This window comes from Centroberyx gerrardi, chromosome 1, assembly GCF_048128805.1.
Source record: "Centroberyx gerrardi isolate f3 chromosome 1, fCenGer3.hap1.cur.20231027, whole genome shotgun sequence".
Classification (NCBI taxonomy): Eukaryota; Metazoa; Chordata; class Actinopteri; order Beryciformes; family Berycidae; genus Centroberyx; species Centroberyx gerrardi.
Window position 1 is genome coordinate 11,010,684 of NC_135997.1, and position 18,610 is coordinate 11,029,293.

General features: G+C 42.1%; 1 protein-coding gene across 1 annotated transcript in view; it reads right to left on the reverse strand.

Moving 5' to 3' along the window:
* Positions 1-18,610, reverse strand: part of pcdh17 (protocadherin 17) — a 56,418-nt gene that overhangs the window by 24,256 nt on the left and 13,552 nt on the right. Inside the window, exons 2-3 of the mRNA XM_071910834.2 lie at positions 9,521-9,579; positions 8,764-8,936 (exon numbers count right to left, since the gene is read on the reverse strand). Of these exons, the coding sequence (XP_071766935.1) occupies positions 8,764-8,936; positions 9,521-9,579 (232 nt within the window). The remainder of the gene's footprint in view (positions 1-8,763; positions 8,937-9,520; positions 9,580-18,610) is intronic.

Sequence of the window (18,610 nt, forward strand, 5' to 3'; positions counted from 1 at the left end):
CCTGAGTATCGTCTAAGCAGGTGCTGTTGGACCGGACAAAGTAAAAGAAACGACAGAAAACATCATTGAGACCTCACCAAGCCTGACGGAGGATGGAACTTTAACAATATTGTTGAAAGAGTGATTAACTTTAAATCTCCATGACTCTGAACTAATCCTCACACTCGCGCATAACGCTGTTTCAAATGACCCCTGAATAACATTTCCGCAGCCCTTAATGGCTTTGTGTATTTTTTCAATGTCTAATATGAGTGAGCACACGCTTGGATTAATACCCCGTAATGCTCTCATTACAGAGCAGAGGGAGAGGAGCGGGGCCGGGCAGCTCCGAGCATCGAGCGCCAGCAGTCCTTATATGACAGTGGGCAGAGAAACCTCCATAACACTCTCAACGGGACCCAACGCAGATTTCTCAGACTCAAAGTTTAATCATGCTATGATGGGGGCTGGTAATGGTACTTAGGGTGAAATAAGACATATTTTTACTCATTACTTCCATAAACATGCCATAATTATTCATTGCAGCGACCAGGGTGAAGGGATAATGTCAGAGATTTATAGCCCAAGTGGTAAGAGTCTGAGATATTCATCAATCCTCTCCAATGCTGTGGTGCCACAGAGCTTGAGACAGGCTTCACTGGCTGAATGAGGATCAGGGGGTGAGCCACCATGCAGGCGGGCCGGGGGTTTAGAGGTGGAAATCACACCCCACAGCCCGCCCTGCGCAGTATCACACACACTCGGAGCGGGGAGGAGGACACAAGAATGGACATTACCCTTCGTGAATCATAATCATAACAATAGAATTTAATAAAACTCCATGTATTAAAGAAAATAGACTAATCCCTTTAAATCTTCCATAATGAGAGGGAAGAAATCCTAAGACTGTGGTATTTCCCCTCCCTTTACCCCAAAAGATTTTAGGCTTTCCACAGGATTCAACTAGCTTAGCCGCAAATCGCCTCACTGCTGTGCGATTCCACCATATCCTCTAAGAATGGGGTGAACACAAGATCTGGCACGTGTGTGTCTGAGTGTGCTGCTGCGTGTGCGTGAGCGCTCACACACAAACAAACACACACACACACACATACACACACACACACACACACACACACACACACACACACAGAAATCCTATTTGACTTTGAGTGATGCGTCCTGCAGAAGTCCAGATTGCTGATGGTTCTCATTTTCCCCACCAGGAAAGTAGCTGGTGATGTTGCCATGAATCAGCCTATCAGCCCAGCCAGGGACAGGCCATGGAGAGCTGAGAAGATGAGGAGCAGGAAAAGATGAAAGGCTCAGAGACAAATCCTCTCTGTCCAACTGCTCGCACAAACAGCGAGAAGAAACATGAGCATCTGGCTGCTGTTTTCAGATGTTGCTTGTTTTTCTAATCTCCTCCCTAAAGCCACGCTGCAGACTTTTAGATGGATTCTTTAAGGTGGACTGAGATTAACACACAAGAGATGCTCACAAAAAAAAAAAAAAAAAATCAAACTGTTGAAATTCTGTTGAGAATCGATGTGATCATTTACAAGGAGACAGTGTTGACAAGAAACCATGGATCTTCTTCCAAAGTGACGGCAGGCATAAAGGAGCTTTGCAACACCGAGAGTCCTGCTCACGCTGCTCGATGAGAAGGTTTACAGGAACCACAGACGTGCATGTGTCTTCATTGGAACAATGGGTGTAAACACACTCTGATGGCCTCAATTAATCACGTTTAAACAGACAGATGTGATAGCATCACATGAAACCATGACTCCTCCATATGCTACCTGTTTAGAGCAATGTTTGTAAACTGGCTAATTAAAATGCTTTCAACTGAAGCTACTCTCTCAGCAGATGTTTGTCCATTAACCTGCGGAACAATTACTTTAACGTTGTGTGAAGTACGGCACGTTAACAATGCCCTCTCCATACTGGAAAGTACACCAACAGAGGGTTCAAAGAAGTGTATTATGCTAATATGCTAATATGAGGTCTTTAATTTGAAAAAAATAAAATAAATAATTAATACTAAAAAAAAAAAATAGGTTGTGCTTTAAGCTTGGTGGAATGCAGTTCTTGCTGTGCTGATTTACGGAAGACAAAAAAGGAGCATTTGTCAAGCTCTCCATTTTTCTATGTTGATGATTTAACTTGACTGTAAATCAATGAGGAATTATTGTGCTATACTTGTTGTTGTCACAAATGATGTATACATTTAGTAAATACTGGGGAGGTATTTATGTCTTACTGCAATAAAGCCTCTCGATCACATGGCCAAAAGATTATCATACGGTACGCACATAGAAGGATCTAATGATGTTGACCTTCATCTTTCTTTGGAGATTTGAATGCAAACGTATTTGGAGAAATTTCAAAGCTTAAAAGCTGACTGAGAAGATCAACCCAGCGTTCATGAAAGCAGATTGCTGACGATGTAGATAAAATTGTTTGCCTGTGTGTGTGTGTGTATGTGTGTGTGTGCGCACGTGTGTGTGTGTGTCTATCCCTACTAACCCCAGGATCTTCTCAGCTTCTCTGAGCCACCAAGTATCGCTAACCCATGCAAATGTGATTACTGGCATGTAAAACCGGTGCCAGTCACATGATAAACACACCTTTCGGCCAAAGTCACTGAGATCTGTGTGTGTGAGAGTGACTGAGAGAGAGAAAGAGAGCGAGAGAGGGAGAGAGAGAGAGAGATTGCAAGAGAGAATGTGGGTGCAAGTGTATCTGTGCCCTACATTAACTGCACCGCCTGTACAATTATGGCAAAAATTATAATTCGGATTATTTTTATAAATATTGTGATCACGATTATTTGTCTTGGTTTCAGGAAACAATTGTTTTATTGCACTTTTGCACCTAATCTATATATTTTCACTTTTTTCAGTGCAGTATTTCTCAAAGTAGCAGCAGCTAGAAAGCCTTGTTTTCACTCTCACTGTCTGACCCTTCCTGTGCTCCTTATTTACAAAATTCAAATTAATAATTACTTCTTTCTTACCTTGGGGCGCAGCTACAACCCTAAGGCAAACTTTGCACAGAATCTCTACTTGTTTGTCGTCATCTGGTTTAAAACCAAAGCAACTCGGGAGAATGATATTCCGCTCTAACGTCAAGCCTTTCCATTCTTTTCCACTTTGCTTGTAACTACATTCTTTAAAAAGATGCTCTATGTAAGGTTTGTCTGCCTGCTTCTCAAATTTTGTTTTGATTACATGGTTGCACGTTGCATATTCAAAGGTTGTGCTTGGTCAGGTTTAATGGAAGCACTTGATATAATGCACCAGAGACTTTCAGGGGAGCTGAAAATATAATACACACATCAAAATCAACAAAATACAATATTGTTAATCGTGGAATCCAGAGCTAGCAGTTTTGCAAAATTGCCGCAACTTTTCCGCATGAAATGGCCAAATCAACAGACCGCTTGTGATTTGGACCATTTGTCGCATTCGGTGCCGTGGTAACTTATGTCATCGCAGAGCATGAACAAAGCTCACCTGCCAACAAAAATTACTGCCATAGACCGTGCACAACGAAACAAAAGCAGCAAGAATCGAGGTGAGTGCAAAATTCAAGCTCTTGGAAGAGTGAATAGCTTAAACGGAGAGTGGGAGAGAATAGGGGGAAGCTGTGTGTGTGTGAGTGAGTGAGTGAGTGAGAGAGTGAGAGAGAGAGAGAGAGAGAGAGAGAGAGAGAGAGAGAGAGAGAGAATTCCCGCAATTTTACCGCAAAAAGAGCACATAAAACCTCGCAAATTGTATCGCAATTTTTGAGAAAAGCGGCAGCAAAATCAAGCATTTTTGGCCGCAATAATCACAAAAAAACTCAGCGAAATCCTGGTGGGACTGATTAAGAATACAATTTCAGCACCTTCTTAACAAATCAAAGAGGTAGCACGTAACTACCCACTCTATGAAGTGGGTCTGCATTTATCTGTCCATGAAATATGAATGATGTTGAATGGAATGGCCTTTTCCAACAGTCAGATAAAGGTTTATTGAAGGCCAGAGTGAGCGGGATAGAGGTTGCCATGGCTACGAGTGTGAAAAGGGCATCTGATCTGACTTCTGACCAGTCAATTAATCTTGGGATTGCATTTTTTTTTTCTTTTTAATCAAAGTTTCAGTTATGATTCAGAATTAATTGCTGCAGATAAAAGGAGAAGGAAAGACAGAGATTGTGGGGACTTGAGACCCTGACTTGACTCTGAAAGTAGAGTAATGCTATTAGAATCTTCAGATGCAGACACTGCTGCAAGGGAAGATGGGTAAATATTTTAAATGGATTAAAGCCTCAATATTTAGTCTTGTTTGCACCCTGCCTGAACTGGTAGAGAAAACCTGTTATCTAAAGCAACTTATAACATAAGGACTTCATTTTTCCAGTGATTTTGGAGGTTGCTGACCTTTAGATTCACACCCTTTTGTTGCTTACAAGTGCAGTACCACAACAAAGACTTAAATATATTATTATATAACGCTACTTTTAAATACATATACTGCACTTACTTTTTTGCCCTACTTAATTGAGAATGCTAATGATGAAAGCAGGCCAAATTCATAAGCCCTATTTCTACAGGACTAGAGGGGTCTCATGAAACGTAGCCCCTCTTTAATTACTTTTTACTAAGGTGTCCTGAGATTGAAGTCGACACGCCCGTTGACCCACATGATGTGTTCTTGATGTAGGCAGTCAATGAAATCATATTCTAATAAATCTAGTGGCTAATATGTGAAAAAAACACTATAGTTAAAATACATTTTCAACAACAAATCAAAACGCTTTGAAATATCTATTTAATAATCTCTCTAAAATAATATACTTGGTATACATACTGTACACCTGTGATTTTGCACAAGGCAAGTATTTTAAAGGGAACTGTCAAATTGTGGCTTTGCAAATTACAATTGACATTTCAGATTCGCACTGGATAAAAATCACCTCAGCAATTAGCACAAATTATTGGACATCTCCAGAAAATACTATCCCCATAGAAAGAAAGATTTGGTTTTAGTGAGTAACAATTATAAATACTGCCAACACAGTCTTCTGTTTGTGTAAGTATGTGTGTGTGTTCACATCATTGTTTGGGTATTTATGTATGTACATAGAGTGTGTGTGAGAGCATTTGAAGACGCTTGACATTTCCCTTATTCTGAGGGATGGTGTATGGGTGGGGACTCCTATTATCCTGCCACAAATAACAGAGGAAAGTCAATAACACCGCCTTCTGCTGCGATGTCAGAGGAACACATCTCACGCTCTCTGCAGCCACTCCATCCACACTGTCCCTGTAGCATCTCCTCCTCCTCCCACCTCTCCCTCTCTGTCCTTCCCTCACGCCTCCCTTTAAAACAAGGTGTGAGGCAATTTGATTATCACACTCCAATCACAGCTAATTAGGACAGGTCAGCACGAACAGTCACACTGTGTCTAATGGTATCCCTCCCTCCTTCCTCCTCCTCCTCCGTCATCCCTCTCTCTCCATATCCTCAGACAGCCCTATCAGTGAGCAACATCTCCCTACGCCACTGCTGCCTGTCTGTTTGTGATAGCTGCTATGGCAGTCATCTCCACAGAGGCGAGCGATGTGCTGCCAGCCACTCCGGCGGAGCCAGACAAACCCATATCAGCGTCTGCTGCAGGCGCATTGGAGCATCAATTAATCACCAATTAAAACTGGCAAAAATGCATTTGATATACTTAAGCTTAATTAATACATTGCTACCAATTTTCTAGGCCTAATTAATCAATTTGAGAGTGGCCCCTGGTGCAGAGGAGTCCAAATTATGTTGTCTGGAAGGGAACCCAACAGAACATCACAGAAGAAGAAGATGAATTATGAGCATGGGAAGAGGGAGTTGTATGTTTGTTCTACTGATGATATGACACTGTAACCCAATTATGTTACCAGAGTAGAGGGAAAATGGTGAAAGAGGGAGAAAAGTGAAACCAAAAAGAAAGAAGACAAAAAAAAGTTGAATAGAATGGAGAAAACACAGAAAAACAAAGGAGAGAGCCACACCAGGGTGCCTATAGGCTACAACCTAGTGACTATAAAGGCTAAGAACTGCAGCAGGGTTAGGGATCGATTGGGACTTGAACTACTTGCTAGTTGCTTTGTGCACTTGTAGTCCTGTTGATACTGTGCCAGTGAATGAGGCCACAGTGTCTTGGCAGTGCCCCTGCAGGCAAACATACACACAGACAGGCACAGGACGAGCGAGAGAGAGAAGAGAGAGAGAGAGAGAGAGAGAGAGAGAGAGAGAGAGTGAGAGAGAGAGAGAGAGAGAGGGGGAGATAGTAATTGGGATGGCTATGCTTGAAGAGCGAACAGAGGACTTAACATGGGATGAAGGATGGAAGGGAGAAAGAGAGCAACCTAAGAAGTAGATGCTAAGTGCTGAGATGTGAAGAAAACAAGCCTGCAGGAACAAAGGAGGCAGGCATAAAGACCTCTGACGATCTCCCTTTTCTTTTTCACTTCTGGCTTATACATGTGTGTGTGTGCATGTGTGCCAGTGTGTGTGTTTTTATATATGAAAACTACAGCAACTGCCAAACACAATAACACCTAGATGCAGAAATACACATTATACCATATATCATTTGATCTCAGATGTTTACCTCCATTCAGCCATTGTTTTTTGTTTTTTTTAACTAAGCCTCATTAATTAGCCATAATGTGGCTATAATTCATTGCCTGTACTCAAGTGGGTCTACCTAAGAAAAAGTGGCAGATGGGGACTATTCCTGAGCTTACCAAGCACGAGGTGGCCATCTTGCAATTCATCTGAAACAGAAGGTAGCTGTGCTGAAACGGCAGGAGCACATAAACATACAAGTGGACCTTTCTGAACAGGTGAGTTGAGACACTGTCTTTCCCTGTGTTGTATATGCACACACACACACACAGGCATAGACACATACTCTTTTTTTCCATAGCCGAATCAAGAAGCAGAAATATTGTTTTCCCGCTCGTGAAAATGTTAACCCACAGTGAATCACACGCTGCTGCTTTTAAGTGAGCGACTGGTGCCTTTGTCTTCGGCAATTAACAAAGATGTACTGGAACACTGCCAGAAAAAGGTTCAAAACCCCTCACTCCCCTCACTCCCTGTGCACCGCGCCTCGGCCTCCTGCCCCGGCACTCCCCCACAGCTTAGCTAAGCCCTTATGTTATTGGCTAAACACAGCCAGCTGCAGCCAGTTAACTGTCTTATCTCACATCAATCGATTTCTCCGAACAAGGAGAGGTGGAGTGGTAGGGGAGCCGTGGAGTGGGGGGTGAGAAGACAGTGGAGGGTGAGTGTGTATGGGAGGGCAGTGATGAGTGAAAAACGGGTGAGGGTAGGTTACAGCCTTTCATTGAGTTTCCAATAGCAGTGGGCTTGTGTGTGTGTGTGTGTGTGTGTGTGTGAGAGAGAGAGTGCCTACTAACTGGTGTATGGGTGTGAAAATCTCTTGTTCAACACTGTCTAAGGGACAGTGATTGAAGACAACACACAGAAAGGTGGATTCCATTCAAAGACAGACAGGCAGTAGCTGGCAGGAGCAGGCAGCAGTAATACTCTTTGGCCGACTCTGTGTCTGTCTGGGACAGTTTGACTTTACGAGCTGCCCGACACATTCTGCCCTGAGCTAACTCACTTTGTCGTGTGTGTTGTGTGTATAAATGTGATTCTTCCAGTCCCTCATGGACGATTAAATGGGAACATTTTCAAAATGAGAAACATATGGAGCTTTTTAATTGGCCAATTTCTCTTGCCAATGCGTGTGACTTTTTTCATTCTAAAGCCCAATGAAAAGGAAAAAAAATGCTATCTAGTCAGACATGCATATTGCAGCACAGAGTGTTGCACAAATTGTCATTGTCCTTCCGCAAGGAGTAAAACAGCCCTTCTGTTCCTTGGATTAATAGCACCATTATAGAGAATCCATGTTCCCTATACAGCATTGTAGTTCTGGATCCAGTAGCTGAGATGCATTCTTCTTGGTGTACAGATTTTAGTGACTTTGTGTTTCTGTGGGGATATCTGTTTTGCCAAGCGGGTAATGGCCCAGACTGCGCTACATGACTGCATGTAGCTACAGTGGAAAATATACCATATCTCCTGTCCCATTACTTAGAGAGGCTTTACCTATGCTCTCGGCTCTCTTAGCTCCCCTGACCCTGTACTAATCACTCGAGGTGGCTGGGGGGAGGGGGACTGCATCTGAAACTCATATCTGGGGAGTTATTGTTCTACACATGTCATGTGTAATCTGCCCGACCCACAGCGCTTAGAATAATTATTCATATTTAATCACCGCACTACGAAGCTACATCGCCTGCCGCTCACTAAGTCATTTTCCATGTTCCATTATCAAAGTTTCAGGGACGGGTGCTCAGGGAAGGGGGACTAAATGGAGAGGCTGAAGTGGTTGGGCTTATAAAAACATAATGGGCTTGTCTGCTTTGATAAACTGAAGACGTGTATAGAATGCACACATACTCACACCCGCAAATACACAGAGACACAGACACACACACACGCACAGACACACACACACGCGCACAGAGACATTAAATGAGAAAAGTAAAGAGAACAAAGTAGGGGAGAGTGAAGGAGACAAGTGTAAGTTCAGATTGTGAGAGTTCAGGCAAGTATAAATAATGGCAGCACCGAGAATGGATTGATAGCCAATTAGCTCAAGTGTGTTTGGCTTATGTAGCATCTTTCATTACTCAGGCAGTCAGATCTGCCAATGAGGACTCACCTTGTTCCAAAGGTGGCGGTTTCACGCCTGTAGCCTTCATCTTGAGGGCTTCCTTGGCAGACATGTCGCAGCACGAGCCCTTGTTGGTGTCCTGGTCACTGTCGGCTTGGTCGCTGTCACCATGGCCGCTGTCTCTGAGGCTCGCTCGCTCAGGGTCTTTGAATGTTGAACTACTAGACAAATAAAGAAAAACAAATCAAAGCATGAGCGCATGGTCTATAGCTAAGGTGTAGTGTGGGCAAAGCTGTATTAGTGACAGTGGAAGTCTAGGGACAGTTTATTCTTTATTAGAGTATGTATGGAGGAATATGGCACTCTTTATAAAATCATTAGGAAAAGAAAAAAATAATCATGACCGTCCCCGAATGCTTAAAGAAACAAATGACCCTCTCCACCCCTTAAAAAAGTTAGATTAACGGGAATAAGGATAAAAGAAAAAACAATTAAATAGCAAATTCATTAGCGCTCATCGGCTTTTAGTACTTTACACTAAAAGAGATACCAAATGATGAAAGACGCGCACAGTGAGGGTTTTGCAAAACAAACAACTGATTTTGTGCTGAGAAGAGTAATTTAGAAAACAAATGACCATGTTCAAACCTAAATAAAAGTGCAAGCCCTTCCTCTCCCTCCCTTGTGCCAGGGCAATTAGTTGTCGGTACAGTAGGTGTTAGGGGTAGTAGAGGGACTATTGGTCAGAAGACAATGGAGGTCAGAAAGGTAGTGATGGTCATAGGTGCCATTTAACAAGTCTTACCTCTGCACAAACTGTTGTCTGCTACCCATATAATTAGGCTCAGTGGGGAAATTGTCCGTCTGTGAAGGAGAGAGAAAAGAATTTATGTAGTGGGCTACACAGAGATGTGTCCTGCTGTGAAACAAGATCTCCCAGTGACAGATGATTAATAATGCAGAATAAAGATGAGGTAGAGGGCAGAGTAGGGGTGGGGGGTGTGGGTGTGAGGGATAGAGGCGGTGGGGGGGGGGGGCTCTATATCATTCAGTTTTGAACATTTCAGTGACTACATAACACAGGTTAATTAGACATTCAACAGTGGACAACAGAGCTGAACATATCTGGCCACCACCCATTAGGAAGAGGCTCCACATAATCAAGAAGCGGATCAAGAAGGAAATGAGAACTGAACCAGTAAATAAGACAATAGGCTTGATGAGCATATGGAACCGATACAATGACCAAGCTATAGCGGCGGTCGACGAAGAACTCTTGCTCAAATCAAATTACAATTTGCTAGTTTCTTTTACAACATTTCTGTGAGACAGGAACATTGCAGCTGTTGGCCTTCGGTGTCTCAACAGCACATTTTTATTTTCACATCGAGAGAGAAGTTACTTGTGAAGCACTGGGGCTTTGCACATGTTGAACCATGAGGCGTTTATTTGACATGGGGCTCATTGATCATACACAGGGGGGCTTCATGTTACATGGATCCATACCATAAACACACACACACACACACACACGGTAATCTCTTACACACACAGTCACACAAGAAAACAGTATGGTGTTAAGTCAACAACATATAATGGGATGCTAGATGGTACAAGCTCCACACTGCGTCAACAATAAACTGCACAAACATTGCTCAATCCTCAGCACTGCAGCTAGCTGGCTAATACAGTCTGGATCAATCAAATTGGCACTCTCTCTCTCTCTCTGGCTGGCTGTCCGTCTGTTTGTCTGTCTTTCTGTCTTTCCATCTGTCTCTCCCTGTCTGTCTCTCTTGCTCATTATCAAAGTATATTGGGACTTCTAATCATGCTAATCGAGATAATGAAAAGGTCACAAGGATCCCAGAGAGCTTTCTGGCATTTACAGACATGCCTGTCACCCTTACTGTTCTTCTGTTACCCACTGCAAGTGGTAGTTTATCACGAAAACAACAAAAACAAAGCAATCAAATCTATAGGTACTTCTATAAGTCACGCAGGACACAGGAAGAAATAAACTTGAAACTGTTAATGTTTTCTGACTATAATTAGCGGAGAAAGTCCCACTTGGGTACTTTGCCACTTCACTCAGAGGCATATGGATTGTAGGAATGTTGGAAACAAATGTCTTAACCTTCAAGAGAAATAGCTTTCATACTGTTGCAGAGGTATTTCATCACAGCAATACAAATAATTATCCCACAGAAGTCCACAATTCTCTCTCCTGAATTGATACCAGTAAAATGTCATATTTAGTGAGTAATGTCTCCTTGTGCCAGAGTTTTTTACATGCGCAGCTTGACTCACAGTCGATAGAGTATTTCAATGTCATCTCTGCTCTGCGGTGGCTCAGTATGAAAAGGAGTGTGTGAAGGTCAGACAGGCCACCTCAGTACTCTGACCTTTCCTGCTTTTGCCAACACCTTTATCTCTACCTAAACACACTATTCAACCTCAACCTTCGCCAAGATTAAAAGCAAACGCCCACAGAATATATCAAAGGCTGGAATCTGACCACAGAATAAGAGAAGAATAAATGTTTGAAATCATTTGGCATTGAAATAATAAAAGCCTGAGTCTTTTTTTCAAAAGGGGAGCATGGAAGCTTTTTTACTGATGTGCCCCTTCTGTACTTTTATGTCCAGGGACTCATCCTTGGACACACTTTTCAATCAACTCAGCTCTGACACCTCTGCATCTGATCAGGGTGAATAGAAATGGATTAATAGAAATGATTGTTATTGCGTTTGGCCTTGAAAGAGTTTGCTTTAATCCCCTTATCTGTGCATAAAGAAAAAAAGAACCTCAATCATATCCTTCTGCACAGTACAATTGTTTATCAGTCTGTAAAAGTTTAATATTAATGCAAAGGGACATTGATGACAGGCCAACCATTACATTTCTGTCACATTATGAATGTCATATCAGTTGAAATGACCTCAAGTCTATCTGTATCACAATCTACACAAAGACTACAGAAACAAATACAAAGACAGACAAAAAGAGATGAAACCGTCTTCATGTTCTTAACGTTTAGTTTTTGTCACTTTTGTCGCTTATTACTGCTGAAATATCTTATACCTGAAACGGTAATGGCCTATGACACTTGGCTGCATTCTGATAAAAAAAATCGGGAAAAGTATTTTGTCACCTGTACTGATATAACATTTATTGTAACATGAGCTTTGACTGTGTCAAATTGCAGATACACCAACAACCACTGAATCCCACAAGACTCAAGTGGTAGTCACATGTTTTTAAACACATAGCTGCTGAGCTGCCTTTTACAAAAAAACGTCCTACTTACACTAGCATATGCGCTATGCACCCCCCTCCACTCCCCGACTCCCTCATCCCCCGCCCCAGCACACACACACACGCCAGCCAATAAAAAGCACATTACGCCACTTCATAGCAACCTCTTTCCTGCCAATTAGAGTCCAGGCCTATCTTAAGCCTCCGTCTCTTCCTGTCTGTCTAATAGACTGGCTCATATTTGCTGCCCAGGCCTTTCAGTACAACAGGCCACTATCCAATTAATGGAGCCATACGGCCAATATGGGCTGCTTTGTACTTAGCCAGTCCAAGCTCACAATGAACACACGATATTGTGTGTGTGTGTGTGTGTGTGTGTGTGGGGGGGGGGGGGGTGATAAATATGGGCAAGAGCTCTAGTAGTTTTACAGTTGTTAGACATAATATAATACTTGATTTCATTAAGCATCATTTATTGAGCCATGGGATATTCCAAGCAGATACACGTCTTCACGCTTAAAGACTTTACAAGTATTTTCCGTGAACACAACTTAACACTAGTTGTGCTTGGCTGCCAATCACTATGATTTTATTATTACACATTCTGTGTACTTCATTCTGAGCAATTCTCTGGAGGGATGTGAATGCAGAATGTGTGTGTCAGTGTATTGGAGAAGGGACGGGAAGGGAAGGGAAGGGAAGGGAAGGGAAGGGAAGGGAAGGGAAGGGAAGGGAGGGGGTCTAAATTGCAGCATATTTGGGCTTGACCTCAGACTTGCAAGAAGTCCAGAACCACATTGAACTTCTTGAATGCAAGATGAATCCAAGGGCGCTGGGTCATGGTACTTTGTGTACAGCTCAGCGGAGCTTGGTTTGGTTTGTATTGGATCAGAATAGTGAAAAGGTTTTTTTTTGTTGAATTGTAATGAATGAGTGAATGATGTATGTAGTCTATCCAGTTAGGGCAAGTAGGTCATGGAGATACTGAGTACAGTGAGGGTTCACCTTAGCTGGTTAAGTGTGAAAAGCTGTACTCTATTCTCTATTCCCATTGAGGCCCTAAGACTGACCGTGCAGACAGCAGGCCGATTGAGACAAATGGGACCAGTATATTGGAGCGCTACTCTACTCTCGGGCCTTGTTGCTGCATTTTGGAACACTGTCCGCTTCTATGGGGCCTTGTTTCTGTGTGTGTGTGTGTGTGTGTGTGTGTGTGTGTGTTCGATATCTTAGGTATGGGTGGTGAACGAGGACAAATTGCAGCTTCTCTTTCACACATCATTGGAAAGCTCTCTTTTACTCACAGGGACGAGATTACTCCCGCCTCCCTCTCTCCCGCTACCCCACTACGTATGATACATGCATTTGTCCTTTACTGTCTCCCAAAAGCATGCATAGCACTCACTCTGTCTGTGGGTGTGTGTGTGTGTGTATGTGAGTGTGTCAGTAGGTGAGAGTGGTTCCAAATCCTCCCTCACCTTGTCAGTCAGCCAAGAAGATCTGGATTCCAGTCTTTTACTTGATATATGTATCAAGTATGCGTGTGTGTGTGTATGTGTGAGGTTCAGTTCCACCAGGGGAACTCAACCTCTCTAGTTTATTTCTCTTGGAAAACAGTCAAAGTAGCTCTGCAACAGCCAAAAGGGAAGAGTGGGGGAAGGTTGAAAGGGGGAGAAATTGAGGTTGGAGGAAAGTAAATACACAGAGAAATGCAGATGGAGGGGAGAAAAATAACAGAGGAAAAGAGAAAAATGGATAGTAAAAATGCAAAGTGAGGGGATGATAAAGGAAGTAAGAAAAAAGGGGCGGGGGAACTAGATAATAATTAGATGCCATTGATTACCCACTGGCTGAGGAGCAATTGTAAGTGATCAAATCTAATTAGCTGGTCCTATATGTCTTCCTGGAGATAACAGGCCAATCAATCACTGGGCTTAAGTGAACTAAATGCCATCACAGTCTACTGCCTGCTAAATATCTTCCACTAACTCCCAAATAATTTGGAAGACCAAGACGTACAGGAAGGAAGGAAGTGCCACTGAGGTTGGTAAATAGAGAATATAATGGAAATCTTGGTAAATATTCAGGCAAGGATGACAATAATGCCCTGGCTGTGCATATAATGGAGACTATGAAAGAAGCCAGCGGACACACTCCGAGACAGTGTTTGCTTTTCAAGATAACATAACATTGTTTGGAGTTCCTTTCTGTCTGTAGTGTAGCATGGCCAGATACGTACACTGATAACACAGTCAGAGCAATTTAGAATGCCTTCTCCCTGAACCACACCACTCAAGGGGGATTCACATTTCAGGTGGAAGTGGTTTGTCTGGAGGAAAAGAACATTCCCCGATTCTTTTTGGGCAGTTTATTGTTGGTTTTTTTTGTTGTTTTTTTTCATTTTCATGGTGTGCTGCACTCAAACTTCTTTGCCTTCTCCTCCAAAAAAGAAAGAAAAAGCACCAATTGGTTTCTGTGATCGGCCATTTAGGTCCCATAAATTCCAATAGGATCCCATAAAATAATAGTTCTACTCTCGAACTATGCCCATTTTTCCATTGATATATTTATTTAGAGGATAAATATCATGATTGCTCACTTCACACTGTTTGTGCACTATCTGTGAATTCCCCACATCAGCCTTAGAGTGAACAGCCAGGCTCAATGAGCTCTCTAATACCGGATGGCTATCTGCAATTCTACCAAATATCAATGACGGTCAAACTCAGCTAGTTCAGACTTGATCCCAAAGTGGAGCTGTTAATGGAAAACAGTAGAAGATGGCGGTTATACTGGGCAGCTCCCAGGTGTGAATGTGTGTAATTGTATGTATGAAGCAGAGTGTTGCTGAAAAAGCGCACAGCAAACCCTCACTTCATAAATAAAGGTGAAGAAGAAGACTGAACGATGGCCGCTTGCTGCTGTGAGGACAATCGCAGCTAAAAGAGAAACCTCCTTCTGACTGACAGTTCCTCCTCGGAGACAACAACTCGCTCACCTCTCACTGAACTCAACTGAACTTTAGTGCCGCAAGTCTAATGGAAGCCATATAAAGCCAACCATGTCCACATGTGTTAGAGCTGCCATTGCCATTAATACTGTGATTGTTCGCTTTTCTTAGAAATACTATAGGGCCTTTAATAAATTGCTGCTTTATCGGGAAGCTGGTGACTCAGGCTACTCTGATCCAACTCAACCTTGTCTCATCCTGTTAGTCATGGTTTGCCATAATTCATAACTGCACTGCATTTTATTTTTTGTGTTCATGCTAGTTTGGTGGGAATGAGGGCTTTTTTTTCTCATTAAATAGGGATAAGTAGTACTTTGAAGGTTTTTATATACAGTAACATCATCAGCATGACCTCTCCCTTTCATATTTATTGCTCACCAGCAAAGATGCAATATTCATAATTAATATGCAGCCACTGATACTGATTGCATATTATTTTGGTTGGTCATATTATGTCTTTAGAGATGCCTACTTAGGAGCCCAGTGGAGATGAATCCAGTTGTTATGGCGGTATTACTTTCTTTTAGCATCCTCCAACTCAACAGAACCACTCCATGTGAGGGAGAATGCCACACACTGAAAGAGTTCACTTGCTATTCAAACCACTGAGTAGGGGAGTCAAATCATTATAGGTGAAAAGCAAAGAAGGAGAGGTGAGAAACAAAGAAGAAAGAGAGAAAAGGGGGGATGCAGGGCAGAGGGAGGGCTGGAGCGGCGGAGTTTGTCTCTCTTCATCATGAGAGACGAGACAAAAACACCACTTCAAAGCTGATTTACTCCAACCTGCACTGTTACTGCTTCTTTATTATTCCTTTTGAGGAAGAGCACAAGCATGCATAGACACCATCTTCTTTTCTGTCTACAAATGACTGCTTTGGTCACACTTCTAAGGTAGCTTCCTTATGTACAAGTGGGATAGCTGGTTTAAAATAGAATTGCGTTTGACTTTCAGAGGAGCTGCCTTGGAAGAGTGCTATGAAAGAGTCCATCAGTTTGCTTTCTCTGTTTCTAAAGCTGCTTATGCGGAGCTCATTCATCCTTCATAGCGATGTTTGTCATTTAATTTTGGAGACTAAATTACTTTTAAAGAGCATGGGGAAAAAAACCCGTGAAGGGATAAACAGACCCCGAGTCTGAGAGCTGGTCAACAAAGCGTTGTTAAACTCCATTCTTAAGCCTGTCATTATCATCTTGAGAATCAACTCACGTAGAAAATAATAAAATGCAAACCTCCCGAGAGCGCACATCCTTGAACTCTTTCTCTCTTACTCTCTGTCTCTCTCTCTCACACACACACACACACTCGCACTACAGGTGCTGGAGATCTTACACTCTACAAAGAGCCTATTTTGTGATGCATGAAAAATCAAATGATGGGCTAAACTAAATCCTGCATAAACAAAACGCCTCAGAAGGCACATCTTAATAAGCATACAGTAATACAGAATAATCTGTTTACCACAAATTACAAAAAATATAAAATAATCTGTTTTTAACTCCTATGCATGTAATTGATTTGCTAATGGACTGATTAAGCCATTATTGGATGAATCATCCTTATCTAACTAAAGGATAACGTTACCCACAAACCCTTGTAATGTTGACCAACATCCCCTAAGGGAAAGATTACAATACGCTGCCACATTGAAAACACAACTGTGGCTCCAGACTCCAGCAACCTGTCAAATGATTTTATTTTGTTTGTTTGTAAATAACGCAAATTTTATTCTGTCCGTATAAGATGAGCGTTTCCATTACGGAACCCATATCAGTATGACAGCACACAATACAGGGATGGAAATTTAAACTGGCTGCTCACCACCTGCAATTAGATTTCTTGTCAGGCAAGCTGACTCTGAAGATCAATAAAATAGCATGTGAGTAGCAAAATTAATTTCAAGTTCATAATTGTAGCACTGGCACAATTTGGTGCAATTGCAATAACTAGCTGTAGACTAAAATCTCAGTGAAATGGTGAGAATGAAAAAACACAGTGTGGTCTAAACACTCAAGGAGAGATACTGTTGGAAAAATATAGTTTTCACGTGGTAAGCTGTTTTAGGGCTTTTTAATTTAAATCAAAACAAATTATGCCAAAATATCGAATGAACTAAAGACTGGTGAAAATCTTCTTCGAACAAACAATTACAGTGAAGACAGGGACGTAATTAAGTTCAGACATGCTGTGGGTGAAATGCCCTTCTAACTAAAGCCTATTTTTATCCTTGCTGGATTGATGACAGGAAAACTGGAGTTTCCTTTAATCACCGTGAGTTAAGGCAAATAATAGTTGAAATGCCACAGGTTCAAAAACAGCTCATTACCTTTGTCATATGTCACGTCTGTCTCTCCTACCCATGCTGTCACTCTCGACAGTAGGCTATAGGCTATACTCTAAAGCAAAAACGCTGGAAAAACAATCTTTAAAAAAATGTTTTAAAAAAAAGAAGACAAGAACAGAAACGTACACACTGAACAAAAATGGAATGTCCACATAAAAGGCTTACCAATCCCAAGAATGAACTTCATTAAAGTGCTCCAAGTTTGAAAGAGTAAGAAATGAAAAAAAATATTTTAAAAGAAAACTGCAGATTAAGTATAAATCCATATAACCTCCAGATATTTGAACATTAGTCACAAATATTAAACATGGCTGGCTGGGGGTTTAAGAAGTGAGCGAGAACTCCGGCATAATCCTCCGCTACCGGTCTGGGGAATTGGTCACTGGCGGCAAGGTGTGGGTGGTGGGGGGTGACGGCGGACGGCGGGTCGAAAGGGGAATGTTTCTGTATTGCGCACAGGTTGGAGATGGCATTTAGTGAAGTGAATCGATAGAACCGTCTTTGACGAGGACGCTCCGAAACAGCCGAGCGAAAACAACATGACTCACCAGCTTTTCATTAATTTTCAAACGGCTCCGAGGTGGAACACAGCGGACATGCATAAGGACACAAACATACATGAATGTACAATAGTGACATTGCAAGTGTGTGTGTGTGTGTGTGAGTGTCTCTGTGTGCGTGTGTGTCCTAAGCCATCATTATTATGTGCAGTGGCACCTGTATACAATGCAATATAATGAGCAAATTCAAGGGTATATGCCAGGACAGAAACCATTAAATACAACAGGATTCGGAGATGAAGTAAGAAATCTTCCAAAATCACACTCCACTGGACAGCTGTAACAGGTCCTAATCCTGTTTCTTCAAAAACCCCTTTGCTCAGTCCCAAATTGAAAAGGGCAAGAGGCATTCCTTATCCTCTCCTCTCCTCATTTTTAACGTCTGTTAATTTGACTCGCAGAGATTCCTAGGTGCTGTTATAGTTGCAAAATTATCATCTGTGATATTACTTTGGTATGGCTGCGTTTCCAACCAGCTTTGTCTCTTCAAAATGCAACACAGAGACAACAATTCGCCAGCCAATTCACTCTCAGCTGCCATCTCTGAAGCCAGCTCAGAGGAAACTTTTCTGTTGTGAAGAGGAGGGGCGACAGACAGTACGTTTGTTCTCCTATCAACACAATCCATATCTGTGGCGGTTTGGCCCCAGGGGTAAATGATAAATGTAGCTTTTGGCATAGATATTTATTCCAACACACAAAAATCCCTAACACAGCAGTTTGCCAGC